This window comes from Podarcis tiliguerta (assembly GCF_965153285.1).
Source record: "Podarcis tiliguerta genome assembly, chromosome: 14".
Lineage (NCBI taxonomy): Eukaryota > Metazoa > Chordata > Lepidosauria > Squamata > Lacertidae > Podarcis > Podarcis tiliguerta.
The window spans coordinates 27,868,900-27,883,727 of NC_139547.1; the positions used below are offsets into that span (position 1 = coordinate 27,868,900).

Sequence of the window (14,828 nt, forward strand, 5' to 3'; positions counted from 1 at the left end):
CAACGTAATGTCTAGGCGCGCCTTTTTATAACAAGAATACAAAGCTGAAAATGAATGAATTGCAGCTAAAATATGATGTTCATTTTTCACATGGTCTAGTCCTTCCCCTGCCCACCCCCTAATATTCTTAAGAGGGGTTCTTCTCCAGTCTTCAGAGAAGAGCTGGAAGTGGGGAGGTAGAAAAAGGTCCTACTTTCCTTCCACTCTGCAGTTTTAATCTGAAATCTTAGGTGCAGTATTGCACCCAGAGCTCAGAAACAGCTCTCCCTAATGAAATTCCCTGTCGCAAAATGCGCCTAGAACAATGGGAGTTTCGAACACTGGTGCAATCTAGAACCCAGCCACTTTACATTCTGCATTGTGGCCAATACTGCCCGGGTAGGCAGGGTTCCCTTTGTGTGGAAAGAGACCATGGAAACAGTAAGCGTGGAATTTCTTGCAAACCCTGACGATGCCTGAGGTTTCCGGAGGAAAGGAACAAATCCAGAGTTCCCCTGCCAAACCTAGCCTGGCAACTTCTCTCCCTGATAAAGGAAGGTCCCCCTGGAGAGTTTTAAAATAGCCTGTCGCTGACTCCAGTGGATTAAGTGGTGCGCCAGAGAGGGATTCAAAACCCTCCAAGTGATGACAGGTGAATGGGGATGTAGAGTAATCCATACTTTGCCTCTTCCGGCTTCTCAGAGAGGAACAGGAAATTGGGGGTGGGAGGGTCTCCTCATGAGTTGGGGCAGTGCATGAGCCTAGTCTAAAGTGGCTGCTGGCCTGTCTTTCCTCCTCCCTGCAGCCTATTAGAATTTATGTATTTACTTATGATCTCTTTATACATGTATATCCTGCACATTGCAAGTCCAGTGACTGTGTAATAAATGCATGCGCCCTTGAGCTTTTGCCCTGGACTTTCAGAGAGCAAGCCTGGATTTTTGCCTCAGAAGTCAGCCAGTGTGAAGATCCAATTGACCCCACCCAAGCAGCCCCTAGGTTTTGGGACTACAGCTCCCCTCAGTTGCTCTGGAGGTTCCTGGGGCATGGCTAACCCATCGCCCTTCCCTGATGTCTTTCAGAACGTCGGTTGTGACTATGAGATTGACTCCTACGCCGTGGAGGACCGATGCGGCGTGTGCCGTGGAGACGGGTCAACCTGCGAGACCGTCAAGAAGACCTTTGAGGAGAGCGATGGGCTGGGTGAGGATGTTTCTGCCAGATTTGGGGGCCTGGTTGGGAATAAGGTGGGATGTCAGAGGATAGAAATGGAAATGGGACTGCCTGCAATGAATGAACATGGATCAGAACATAAATGGATGCCTACTGAAGTATAGGTTGGTTCCTATACTATATAATAACAGCAAGAACCTTTATTGAACTAACAGAACTGGACAACAAGGGCAAAGCAACTGCTTATATACATTTCTGAAGGCCTGGGCCACTCCCACTCCAAACATGATTGGCTGTCAAAACTTCCAATCAGCGAATCATAACTCAGAGTTTAAGGGCCAATGGCAGAGGCCTAAATCCTGAAATGTTCTGTGATTGGATGTCATGTATTGAATCAGAACACAGGGGCTCAGAATCCTTGGTCCAGACTGAAGCTCAGGCAAACACAGAGCACTGAATACACAACACCTACCAACATGACTGATGGAGGGGTGTTGGTGGGGAGGGTTGAATGGGGCCTTTCTTGGACCCAGCTTGCTCATTTCCCTCCTCAGTCCCCTTCCATCTTTGAGAAGTTCCAGATAACTTGGCATTTGTGGAATTAGAAGCACTGTGACAAGGATATATAGGTGCACTTGATGGAAGCTAGAGGTACAAATAATATGGATTGGGGCAGCGGGGGAGCTTTGAAATGCTACATTCCAAAATGTTTTGTGGAGGAGGCTAGACCTCACAGAGATCCCTCGCTTCTTTGAGGTTTTTCCATTACCCACCAACGAATGTTGTGTTCACATCACATTCTTTCCTTTGGCAAATGTTGGAGCATTTCCTCTGTCCCATTCATGTGCTCTGTTTAGAAACATCCCTCCCCTCCATCAAAAAATATTCCTTGATAAAGTCATGCGCTGGGTCTCCCAGTGGCCATTTCCTTTCACAGGAGAATGACAGGCATTCTGGGAAAGGGTGTGGGCATTCAAGAAGGGACTACTCTGGTGACATTCAGAAAAGGGGACTTTGACTCCACTTTACAGAAAGGATTACTTTTTGTCCTGTTAACCTGCAACTGATGAGGAGTTTGATTCCCCTGAACAGGCTACGTTGATGTTGGGCTCATCCCAGCTGGTGCACGAGAGATCCAAATCGAGGAGGTGGCGGAAGCAGAGAATTTCCTGGCCTTGAGAAGTGAAGATCCAGAGAAATACTTCTTGAATGGCGGCTGGACCATCCAATGGAACGGCGATTACAAGGTGGCCGGGACCACCTTCACCTACGAGAGAACTGGGAACTGGGAGAACCTCACGTCTCCAGGCCCAACGGAGGAGCCAGTGTGGATTCAGGTACTTGCAGAGGATTCAAGTGCTGGGCTTTGAACCTGTGAGTTCTGGGTCAAGTCTCTGCCACTGTCGTGGACTCACTGCTGCAGAGTTGGGCAGACTTAATTAAGATACATGAAGCAGAAATTCAACAGGTGCAGCTTCCTAAAGCCCTGCTTTTTGGCATCAGGGAAAGCAGCACTTGTTAAGACTTCACTCTCAGACTGCAGCTGTGAGGCTGCCGAGGTCATAAACATATTTTCAGCCCTCGGTGATTCTGTGTCCTGGAATCTGCTCATCCCTGGCTTGTGTTTAAACAGCCCCTCCCAGCTCAAGCTGGAGTGGAAGGTTATTTCGCAGCCAACAAAGAGTTGATTGAAATTGACCCCCAAACTCTTGTAGGTAACAGTATGGTATTTGTGCAGAGTTGAAAGGGACCCGCACGGTCATCTATTCTGACCCCCTAGTCTGACCAAGATGATCAAAGGTCTAGAAAGCAAGCCTTATGAGAAACGGGGGAGGGAGTTGGGTATGTTCAGGCTGAAGGAGAGGTGACTTGAGAGGGGATGTGATAGCCATCTATGAATATCTGAAGGGCTGTCGCACAGAAGATTGAGCAAACTTGTTTTCTGCTGCTCCATTGTGGAGGAACCAAACCAAGGGCTTCAAGTTACAAGGAAGGAGATTCCAACTACTGGTAAATATTAGGCAGAACCTTCTGATGCTGAGAGCTGTTTGACGGTGTACCAGACTCCCTCAGAAGGTGCTGGCCTCTCCTTCCTTGGAGGTTTTTAAAGAGAGGTTGGATGGCCACATGTCAGGCATTCTTTAGCTGTGATTCCTGCATTGCTGGGGGTTGGACTAGATGACCCTTGGGGTCCCTTCCAACACTACAATTCTATGATTTGTCAGACTTTAAGGTGCCACGAGGCTCTTTGGCCTTGCTTCCATGCCATTTTAAGCTACAGTCATACCTCATGTTACGTCTGCTTCATGTTACGTTATTTCAGGTTATGTTCCGCGACGACCCGGAAGTACCGGAAAGGGTTACTTCTGGGTTTCGCCGCTCGCGCATGCGCAGAAGTGCAAAATGGTGTCACGCGCATGCACAGAAGCGGTGAATCGCAACCCGTGTGTGTGCAGACACGCCGTTGCGGGTTGCGCTCTTTTCATGTTGCGAATGGGCCTCTGGAATGGATCCTGTTCGCAACCAGAGGTACCACTGTATAGTTCAACTATGGTTTATCCATGAGCATGCAGAGTGCACTAGCACTAAGTCAAGAACAAACTATGGCTTGACCCACAACAGCGTGTTAGCGCCAGGAGGGAGGGAGAAGCCACACACCCACAATTGCCGCCATGTGCGCCACCAGGGTTCAAATTAAAACCATAGTTCAGTTTCCCTGTAGTTTAAAATGGTCTGCGAACAAGGACTTTGTCATTTCAGGAACTGGGTTTGTCTCTTTTCTGTTAACTGCTTTGAGCACGCACTACAGATTTCTGGGAAACGCAGCATGTAAATAAACTGGCTATTGCTTCATAGCCTCCATCTTCAAGGGCTTTGCCTGCCCCCGCCAGCCATGCTTCTTGCCGCTTCTGTTCTGCAAAGCTGCTCTGCGAAGTTCTGAGCAAAGCGCTCCTCTCGAGTTACTTTGGAAATGGCAGCATCTGGCATTCGGGAGGTTCCTGCTGATCTGGGAAGCCTTTGCTGACTTCCGTGGGTGGACCTGGCCCCTCTCTTGCCCAGCTGAAATTGAAATCTGTTGCAGCATTCCTCAGAACCCTCCAGATGTCTTGAACTGTCACTCCCATCACCCTCATCTGGTTCATCGGCCTGGTTTGCCGAGGGGGCTGGAGGAGAGGCACCACCAAGGGCCTCCGACCTTCCCAGAGGCTGCTATGAATGTGGAGACCACCATAGGGCCCCTCCTGTCAGTGGTACAGGCTCCTGCCCTCCCTGTATGGACAGTTCATCACCATTTTTTTCCTGCAGGGAAGTCTGGTGGGTGTTTTCCTGGCTGCCAGGGAAGCCTTTGCTTTGGAGCAGCCAGACTTCCCAGGAGAGCTCTTTAGGAGTTAAATGGATTTCTCAGGGCTAATTCTTTTTCTCTCCCCTCTTGCAGGGAGGTGTTTACTTTAACATTCTCTTCCCCTTCCAGCTTGACAAGGAAAGGAATTCTTTTTCCTTTTTTGACCCCTGCTTGTCTTCCTCCAGCTGCTTGTGAATTCTGAAACAAAGGAGCTGGCTTTGAAACCCACCAGGCAGGCAGGCAGGGATCTCTCCTCTTCCTAAATCACACCACCTTGTTGGACATCAGAGGCATGCCAGGCTGGGATGGGGGTGGGGCTTTCGGTACAGGCCTGCTTCCCCTGTCTTTTTGGCCACTGCCCTGGCAGGTTATTCATTTTGTGTTCCAAGAGTAACTTTGGTTCTTTGGCTATTGTGGCTAGCATGTTGGAACCTGGGAGACCAGGGTTCGAATCCCCACTCGGCAATGAAGCTCCCTGGGTGACCATTGGGCCAGTCAGTGCCTTCTCTCAGCCAAACCTCCCTCACAGGGTTGTTGTGAGGATAAAATAGGGAGGAGAACCATGTACACCACCTTCAGTTCCTTGGAGGAAAAGGTGGGAAATAAAGACAATCAATCAATCAAAGAAGATCCAACCAGATTCCTGAGCACAACAGCCCTCTCCCCTCCTGTGGTTTCCAGCAACTGGCATTCAGAAGCATTGCTGCTTTCAACTGTGGAGACATTATTATTATTATTATTATTATTATTATTATTATTATTATTATTACTACTACTACTACTACTATTACAGTGGTACCTTGGGTTAAGAACTTAATTTGTTCTGGAGGCCTGTTCTTAACCTGAAACTGTTCTTAACCTGAGGTACCACTTTAGCTAATGGGGCCTCCTGCTGCCGCTGCACGATTTCTGTTCTCATCCTGAAACAAAGTTCTTAACCTGAGGTACTATTTCTGGGTTAGCAGAGTCTGTAACCTGAAGCGTATGTAAGCTGAGGTAAAGGTAAAGGGGCCCCTGACCATTAGGTCCAGTCATAGCTGACTCTGGGGTTGCAGCGCTCATCTCACTTTACTGGCCAAGGGAGCCGGCATACAGCTTCCGGGTCATGTGGCCAGCATGACTAAGCTGCTTCTGGTGAACCAGAGCAGCGCACGGAAATGCTGTTTACCTTCCCGCTGGAGCGGTACCTATTTATCTACTTGCACTTTGACGTGCTTTCAAACTGCTAGGTTGGCAGGAGCAGGGATCCCCGTCGTGGGGATTTGAACCGCCGACCTTCTGATTGGCAAGCCCTAGGCTCTGTGGTTTAACCCACAGCGCCACCCGTGTCCAACCTGAGGTACCACCGTATTATTATTATTATTATTATTATTATCATTATCATTATCATTATCTTTATTATGCCACCTTTCATCTTAAGATTTCAGGGCAGTTTGCAGAAGAAAATACAAGATAAAAATAAAAGTAAATCATTAAAACAAAACAGCAAAATAATACCCCTCCCTTCCCACAGACACATTTAAAAGGCTGTAGAATATTAATTAGCCAAAGGACTGGTTGGAGAGGAATATTCTACCAGAAAACCATGTTCCCATTCCCCCTACTCCCCCCCCCCCTCAGTTGGGAGTGTTTTTTAAACCTTGATGGAATTAGCTCTGAAGCAAACGAAACTCAATTCCCTCTCCTTCTCTCTCTCTCTCTCTCTCTCTCTCTCTCTCTCTCTCACACACACACACACACACACACACACTTTCCCTGGAATTTCTTGGCTGGTCCTCAGAAAACCCCTTGTTCAATATGGCCAAACCTGTCCATTTCATTTTCTCTAATTTTTCCAGCCTCCCTCCGATTTCTGCATACGTTTGCAATTTTCACTTTTCAGACAAGAGAAAGCTTGCAGAGAAGCTTACAAATATCAAGAAGGCAAGCTGGCGCTTATCCGCCCTTACCCTTTGGCCCCTCTTTTTCAAGGCACATGTCCGCGCTTTAAATCTCTCTGTCTGAACTGTCCCCCAAAACCTGCTCTTTAAAGCTGAATCGCAGCAAACGTCAATTCAGGTTTACCATAGGTTGACACTTGCTCCAATTATGTTTTCAAGAAGGGAAAAAGGGGGGGGGCACTTGGACACAGAGTTTTCCACACCTGGAAAGTGTGGAGGAAAGGTAAGTGTGGATAAGCCCACTCCTTGCACTCGGACTTATTGACACAAAAGGTACGACACAAAAGGAAAAAGACTGGAAGGGAGGAGGAAGAAAGCAAGTTCAGGCAGTGGTACCAAGTTACAAAGTTCTCATGCCAGCCAGCTGGAAGGGAAAGAGTTCAAAGAGGGAGGTTAGATGAATGTTAATGCCTTTGTTTATTCAGGGGAAAAACAACTTTGGAGGGTGTCTCAAGCTGCTTTCTCTGACTTTTTAAAGGTTATTAGTTTCTATGTTCACGCTAATGCCTTGGAATGACTTATAGCACATAATCTCTTGGAACATTCTCTGGGATTTGTAACGGAATTGAAAAGCCTTTTTAAAAAATGTTATTTAAAAATATATACCCTGAGACGTCTCTTGGAACGATGCCCAAGTCCATTCCAAGAGCAGCAAAGTTTTGGCAACAACGGCAGCTTCGAGGGTGGGCTAATTCACACTTACCTTTCCTCCAATCTTTCCAGGCCATAGTCTTTGCTTTAAAACTCCTTTTTTTCTTTGGCTCTGGAGCCTTCCCTGTGAAAACCTGCTCCTTAAAGCTCAATGGGACAATTCCCAGAAAATGCAAATTGACTCTTGCCCCAACTGAGCGCCGAAATGAAGTGCAGGTTATCGCAGGAGAAGCTCAGGGGCAACAAAAACCAACACCCCGCACTTGGACATGAAGCTTTTAAGCACAGACCTGTGCCTGGAAAGAGCGGGAGGTGAGTGTGGATAAGCCCTTAATTAAGTTGGCAAGCCTTTGCCAGAGCTGTGTGCCCCACGGACTGATACTTGAACCCTCCTGCAGGTAGTCTGCCTTGGGGCATTCACGTACCACTACAACACACTGAAATCAACTTGGAAATAAAATCTGAGAAGCTGTTTTACATCTCAAGGCTCTTAACCCCCTGCAGCCAGTCTTGTAAGGATGCTAAGAAATGATTTGGGCCTCTTATCTCAGACTTGCTGTTCGCAGGGGTGATGTGAGCCAAACAGCCTTGAAACTGCTTTAGGCTTGCTGTGTAGACACACATTCAATGGCAGGTGTGCCTTTGCAGATAAGCCTGCAAATAAAGTTTGAAGATAAGCTGAGACTGATATCTGGGGGTGGAGCTGAAATCACACACACACACACACACACACACACACACACACAGACACACACACACCCCTATTTAAATGGCCAGGTTGAAGAAAGTGAGGAAACAAAGGGAAACTGCCTTAAATATGTCACTCTAGTGCAATAAAGCCACCTTAAAAAAACCAAAACTACAGGCTTTGCAATTAGGTAAGTGACAGGGGCATGTACTGAAACATGTGGCATGAGTGAATGATTGAACATGAAACTTTGCAGGCACCCTGCAAGCAGATCAGGATGAATCCTCATTGTTGTATAACTGCCCCATAAACAAATTGGAATGAATGCTCTGCCAAGATGGGACATAGTCTAACCCAGCAGTTCCCAATTTGTTTCGGGCCACCGCCCTCTTAGTTCCATAAACTCACACCCAGTTCCTCTCCTCTGTAAAAAGCACTATTCAGAGTAGCAGTTTGCCCAGCACACTAAGCAAGATAGCACAATAAAATTCAAAACAATAACAATTAATTGCCTCCCCCCCCCAAAAAAAAATCCAAATAAAACTATTTGGTTTAATTCATTCAACAGAATTGACAAACTTGATCCAGTGATACCAGCTTGGCAAAGTCTGGCAGTCATTTATACCTCCAGCACCTGCTTGCCGCGCCCCCTTGCCTCTTAGGTAATTCATTGCCCCCCAGGGTCTGCTGCTGCCCACTTTGGGTAAAGGTAAAGGGACCTCTTACCATTAGGTCCAATCGTTGACTCCGGGGTTGCACGCTCATCTCGCTTTATTGGCCGAGGAAGCTGGCGTACAGCTTCTGGGTCATGTGGCCAGCATGACTAAGCCGCTTCTGGCAAACCAGAGCAGCACACAGAAATGTTGTTTACCTTCCCGCTGGAGTGATACCTATTTATCTACTTGCACTTTGACGTGCTTTCGAACTGCTAGGTTGGCAGGAGCAGGGACTAACGGGAGCTCACCCCATTGTGGGGATTCGAACCACCAACCTTCTAATTGGCAAACCCTAGGCTCTGTTGTTTAACCCACAGCGCCACCCGCGTCCCTCCCACTTTGGGTACCACTGGTCTAAACACTGCATGAGTTTTGTACAATCAGATCATGTGGAAAGCTGAAGAGGAGCCCACAGATCCATCCTGCTTTCATTAGCTCTGAGGAGGGGCCCTTCCCCTATTGTAACATCCTTGTGATCCTCTGAAAACCAAACACTGGTCACTTCCTAAACTTTCAGTAAGTTTCCAGTTGCCGGTCCTCTGCTGCAGGTCTTTTCCTGCTGGCCCTCTTTGTCTTGGCAGGACATCATCACATTTCCTTGGTACATGGAGCACATTTCGTTAAAACGCTTTTTATACCGTCTGTCTGGACGCTGCCTAAGAACATTTTCGTCCTTGCCTCTCAGCTCTTATTCCAGGAGAAGAACCCAGGAGTCCGCTATCAATACACCATTCAAAGGGAATCTGAGAACGAGAACGAGATCACGCCGGCCGAATTCTTTTGGCAGTACGGACCCTGGACAAAATGCACAGCCACCTGTGGCACAGGTAAGGATGCCTGCCTCTTTCTTTGCCTTTGTCTCACTGTTCAGTGTTTGGTGAGAAGTGGCGGGGGGGGGGGCCACGTTCTGGCCTGGGAGCCAGAGCAAGAAACTTCATGCATTGGGGGAAATCTAGAAAAGCAGGTGAACCTACTCCGAGCCCTGCAGTCACCACCAGAGTCTCTTCTCTTCAGACCTCATCTAAGGGAGATGCAGAGAGAGAGAGTGAGAGAGAGTGAGAGAGAGAAGGCCTTTTCAGTGGTGACTCCCCAATAGTGGCATGCTGTCCGCAGGAAAAGATGCCAGGCATCATAATTGTCATCCTTTTGCTACCAGGCTAAGACATTCCTGTTTTTCCAAGGCTTCTGGTTGTTAATTTCAGATCATAACTTTGTAATATTCTCTTCTCTTTTGTGGAGCTCTTGTTTTAGTGGTGTGCAGGACCATTAGGTCCAGTCGTGGCCGACTCTGGGGTTGCGGTGCTCACCTCGCTTTATTGGCCGGGGGAGCCGGCGTACAGCTTCCGGGTCATGTGGCCAGCATGACTGAGCCGCTTCTGGTGAACCAGAGCAGCACACGGAAACGCTGTTTACCTTCCCGCTGGAGCGGTACCTATTTGTCTACTTGCACTTTGACGTGCTTTCGAACTCCTAGGTTGGCAGGAGCAGGGACCAAGCAATGGGAGCTCACCCCGTTGCGGGGATTCGAACCGCCAACCTTCTGATTGGCAAGCCCTAGGCTCCAGAGCATCACCCGTGTCCCAGACTGCTGGGGTAGGAAATACCAAATGCATTTTATGTTTGGCCACTTCAATTAGAGCCCTGAATTGGGGGATGCAGCATCCTGCCTTGAGGTGCTGGCTAACTGAGAGCAAGATGGAAGGGCAGGCAGGCAAGAGAATTTATTCCGCCGGCAATGAAAGGCGTTTGCAAAGGCCACTGCCACCCACTCTAGCCTGTGGATAAGGAAACCGCTGTTGTGGAATGCATAAATTCTCAATGCAAATGTATCAAAGCGATCAGACCGGCAACACTGCTGGATGTGTTTAGACGCTGCCTGTGCCCCTTTGTCCAGGATGCTTGACTCTCTGCAAATGTGTGAGCCAATACATGCACAGTGGTGCATAAGGACATGGGTTTCTGTTTGCGCAGCTGCATGTGCTCCTTTCTCTTGCCGCCAGCTGGTCAAGGCCTCTTTGGAAACAGACAACTCAAAACAGAAAAGCAGAAGGCTTTGCCTTGTCCTTTGATGTCTGCCTCTTGTTGACTGGGTTAACTGGGAAAGAGTCCTCCTCTACAGCTGAGTTTTATTAAAGCATGAGATGAGGGGACCAAGTGCACAGGCCAGTTGAGGATGCTTCTTCACTCTCTCCTTAGGATGCTTCCAAATGAACACCATTTTGGGGTGGGATTCAGTCGCGGCTAATTCAGGTTGTGCAATTACAGTTGGTTCCCCCAAAGATCAGACCTTTTGCAATAAGGAAAGGAAAGGGGTTTTTAATTTATTTCATAATATTTATACACTGCTTGATTGTAAAGCTACAACAAACCTCAAAGTGGTTTACTATCACTAAGAAAAATTTACGACAACAATTCAAAGCTTTTAAAAAGTTAAAATAACAATAGATTTTTAAAAGATTAAAGTTTGCATTGGTTTTCTCAATATGTGGATGGGATTGTTATAGGAGGGCTCGGCATTCGAAATCACCCATTTCATAACTATTCCAGTTTGCTTAATCCAGAAATGAGGGGTTTGGGGTCAGAATAAGGTTCTTCTGAAGCAAATGCATATATCCCTGTTTCCTAGTGTTGTTTGGAAGCCAGCATTTTCCAGGTAAACTTTCACAATGGCACTTGGCTCTCCCTTAAAGGTAAAGGTAAAGGGACCCCTGACCATTAGGTCCAGTCGTGACCGACTCTGGGGTTGCGGCGCTCATCTCACTTTATTGGCCGAGGGAGCCGGCATACACCTTCCGGGTCATGTGGCCAGCAGGACTAAGCTGCTTCTGGTGAACCAGAGCAGCGCACGGAAACGCTGTTTACCTTCCCGCTGGAGCGGTACCTATTTATCTACTTGCACTTTGACGTGCTTTCAAACTGCTAGGTTGGCAGGAGCAGGGACCGAGCAACGGGATTCTAACTGCCGACCTTCTGATCAGCAAGTCCTAGGCTCTGTGGTTTAACCCACATCACCACCCACGTCCCTGGCTTCCCCTTACATAAGAACAAAAGAACAGCCTAGATCAGCATCCCATCTAGTCCACCAGATGCCTGTGGGAAACCCGCAAGCAGGATTCGAGCACAAGAGCCCTCTCCCCTCCTGTGGTTTCCAGCAACTGGTATTCAGAAGCACTGCTGCCCCCAACCTTGGAAGCAGAGCAAAGCCATGATGGCTAGTAGCCATTGATAGCCCTCCTCCATAAATTACAAACCTGCCACACATGATGTGCCTGCTTCTACAAGTCCTAGAAGTAGCAAAACATCAGCTCCATGGTTTGAAGGGACGCACTGCGGTGAAGGCAGGGCCGGATCCTTCCAGCTCAGTGCTCATTACTGCATGTTTATCTCCTACGGGCAAAACATATCTTGGGGAGGCATTATCCCCATCCCTCACCCTGCTACCCCACCTCCAGTCTGTTGCTGAGAAATTCTGTGTGATGGATCACAGCTGCCTGGAAGGCCTTGTGCAGATGGGTTTCACAGCTCCACAAAAGCCCAGAAACCTGAGCTTCAGAGGCAGCAAATTGGATGTCTTCAGAGGGGGTAGATTATGTCACCTGGGAGGACACAGATTCTCTTCTTTCAGCTCTCCCAGCTCACTGGGGCCTGACGCACAGCTACACTTGCCAAAGATTTCTTTCTTTCTTTCTTTCTTTCTTTCTTTCTTTCTTGGCATCTCTGTCCCTTTTACTGAAACCAGATCGTCTTCCAGGACTCCTCTGCAGTGTCGCCGCTCCAGATTTTCTGACAGATGCTGTCACACTGCCTTGACAAGGCCCAGAGCAGCACTTGGGGTGGTGGTTTGTGTGTGTTTGTTTGTGTGTGTGTGTTCCTTGTGATGTATTTGCATTTGGCTGCATAAACACCATACATTTAAAGCACATGGTTTGCCCCAAAGAATCCTGGGGACGGCAGTTTACCCCTCACAGAGCTACAAACAGGGGAATGGGCACCGCTCAGTGGCAGAGCAGCTGCCTTGCATGCAGAAGGACCCAGGCTCAACCTCCGACATCTCCAGATAGGGCTGGGAGAGATTAGTGCCTGAAACTCTGGGAAACTGCCGCTAGTTGGTTCAGAAGTGAGCTAGATGGCAAGAGCTGGTAGACAGTGGAACGGACTCCCTTGGAAAGTGGTGGACTCTCATCCAGATGGCTAGATTCCTGAATTTCATGGGGTTGGACTAGACCAGAGGTTGTCAACCTGGTCTCTAGTGGATGTTTCGGGATTCTGGGTGGGCGGTAGGGGGTTCTGCAGCACAAGCTGAATCCTTCTTCCATCGAGCACTGATGGGCGGTAAGGAAATTTCACCATCAAGAAAGATGCATTAGTGGGTGGTAGGTATAAAAAGGTTGACTACCCCTGGACTAGATAATGCTTGGAAGTCCCTTCCAACTCTATAATTCTGTTATCAGTATAAGGCAGCTTCCTGAGCTCCTGTGCTCCTAGGGCTACAGTTCCCAGCACCCTTAAGAAACACATGACTGCATTTTGGATTATGAAAGTGGATTTTCCTCTAGGCTTGATTGGCAGGGTAAATTTCCCTGAATCTGATTGGCTGTTGATTGGTCTGCTGCCAGCAGACTTCAATCAGGGGTCCCAGCCGGGGTCTCCCCCACACTCCCAAAGCCTCTGGTGTGCTTGCTGTGCTGCAAACATTGACGCCAGCCGCTCATATCGTTTGTGGCCTGTTGGCCTTATGAATTGTTATCACCAGACTATGAAAGGGAACCTTTAAGCAGGTTCTGGGTCTGGGAAAGGAGAAGGGGCTGATAGGCAATCAGGGAGCAGAAGAAGGGTGACATAATCGTGGACTGAGGGAGGCAGGGAGCTCTCGGGTGATTTCTTCATTTGCTGGGTTGGGAGAGGAAGTCTGCCAGCCAAGCGCCTTCTGGGTTTCCTGCCAGAAACTGAGGCTGCCAGAAGCACATGAGATCCTGGCTTGTGACCGGCCCCCCTGGGGACTGTCCAGCCTGCACGCCAGGAGCAGCTCCAGCATCCAGCCCCACTGAGCTACGCCAACCCCTGGCCCACGTGCCTCCTCCTTGCTCCCAGGGAAGTGTCTGTGTGCTTCAGCCAGCTGGGAAAGGATGAGGGAGAGAGAGAGAAACACACACACACAGAGAGAGAGAGAGAGGTGGGGTGGGGGAGAGAGAGACCTTTGCAAGGTCAGAGACTGGAGCAAAGGGTCAGCTGGCGATGAGGAGAAGAAAGGACAAGGCAAGGGATGTTTTGTGTCTCATAGAAAAGGAGCCCACAACAGGAGCAAGAGGCAGATTGTTGCAAGCGACAGGGTGGGGGGACTGCACATAAGGACATACGAAGTGCTAATTGGATCAGGCCAGTGGCCCATCTAGTCCAGCGTCCTTTGGCCAACCAGTTGCTTGTGGGAAGCCCACAAGTAGGATTTGACAACAAAAACAAAAACAACAACAATTTATTATTTATACCCTGCCCATCTGGCTGGGCTTCCCCAGCCACTCTGGGCACCTTCCAACAAAATATTAAAATACCGTAATGCATCAAACATTAAAAGCTTCCCTAAACAGGGCTGCCTTCAGATGTCTTTTAAAAGTCTGGTAGTTGTTGTTCTCTTTGACATCTGGTGGGAGGGCGTTCCACAGGGCGGGTGCCACTACTGAGAAGGCCCTCTGCCTTGTTCCCTGTAACTTGGCTTCTCGCAGTGAGGGAACCGCCAGAAGGCCCTCGGCACTAGACCTCAGTGTCCGGGCTGAACGATGGGGGTGGAGACTCTCCTTCAGGTATACTCCCCTCTTGTGGCTTCCAGCAACTGGTATTCAGAAGCATTGCCGCCTCTGACTGTGGAGGCAGAGCAAAGCCATCATGGCTAGCAGTCATCGATAGCCCTCTCCTTTTCCATGAATTTGTTTAACCTAAAGTTACCAGATTTTTTTCCCCAATGAATCCGGGGACACTTTTCAACTTCAATGGATTTTGTATGGGGACTGATTTGTAAATCCGGGGACTGTCCCCAGGAAACAGGGACGTCTGGTAACCTTAGTCTAAACCTCTTTTTAAGCCATGCAAGATGGTGGCCGTAATTGCCTGCTTTGGGAGCAAGTTCCAAAGTGCAACTATGCCCTGCATGAAGAAAGACTTTCTTCGTCCCAAATCTTCCAACCTTCAGTTTCATTGGATGTCCACAAGTTCTGGCACTATGAGACTGGGAGAACAACATCTCTCTCCCTGTATGGACCAGCTGCATATTCCTGCATTGCAGGGGGTTGGACTAGATGATCCTCAGGGTCCCTTCCAACTCTACAGTTCTATGATTCTATGAT

General features: G+C 48.5%; 1 protein-coding gene across 2 annotated transcripts in view; it reads left to right on the forward strand.

Moving 5' to 3' along the window:
• ADAMTS7 (ADAM metallopeptidase with thrombospondin type 1 motif 7) overlaps positions 1–14,828 on the forward strand; it is a 66,493-nt gene that overhangs the window by 20,412 nt on the left and 31,253 nt on the right. For both annotated transcript variants that reach the window (XM_083411786.1, XM_083411785.1), the window contains exons 14-16: positions 1,062–1,182; positions 2,245–2,489; positions 9,176–9,317. In XM_083411786.1, coding sequence (XP_083267912.1) covers positions 1,062–1,182; positions 2,245–2,489; positions 9,176–9,317 — 508 coding nt within the window. The remainder of the gene's footprint in view (positions 1–1,061; positions 1,183–2,244; positions 2,490–9,175; positions 9,318–14,828) is intronic.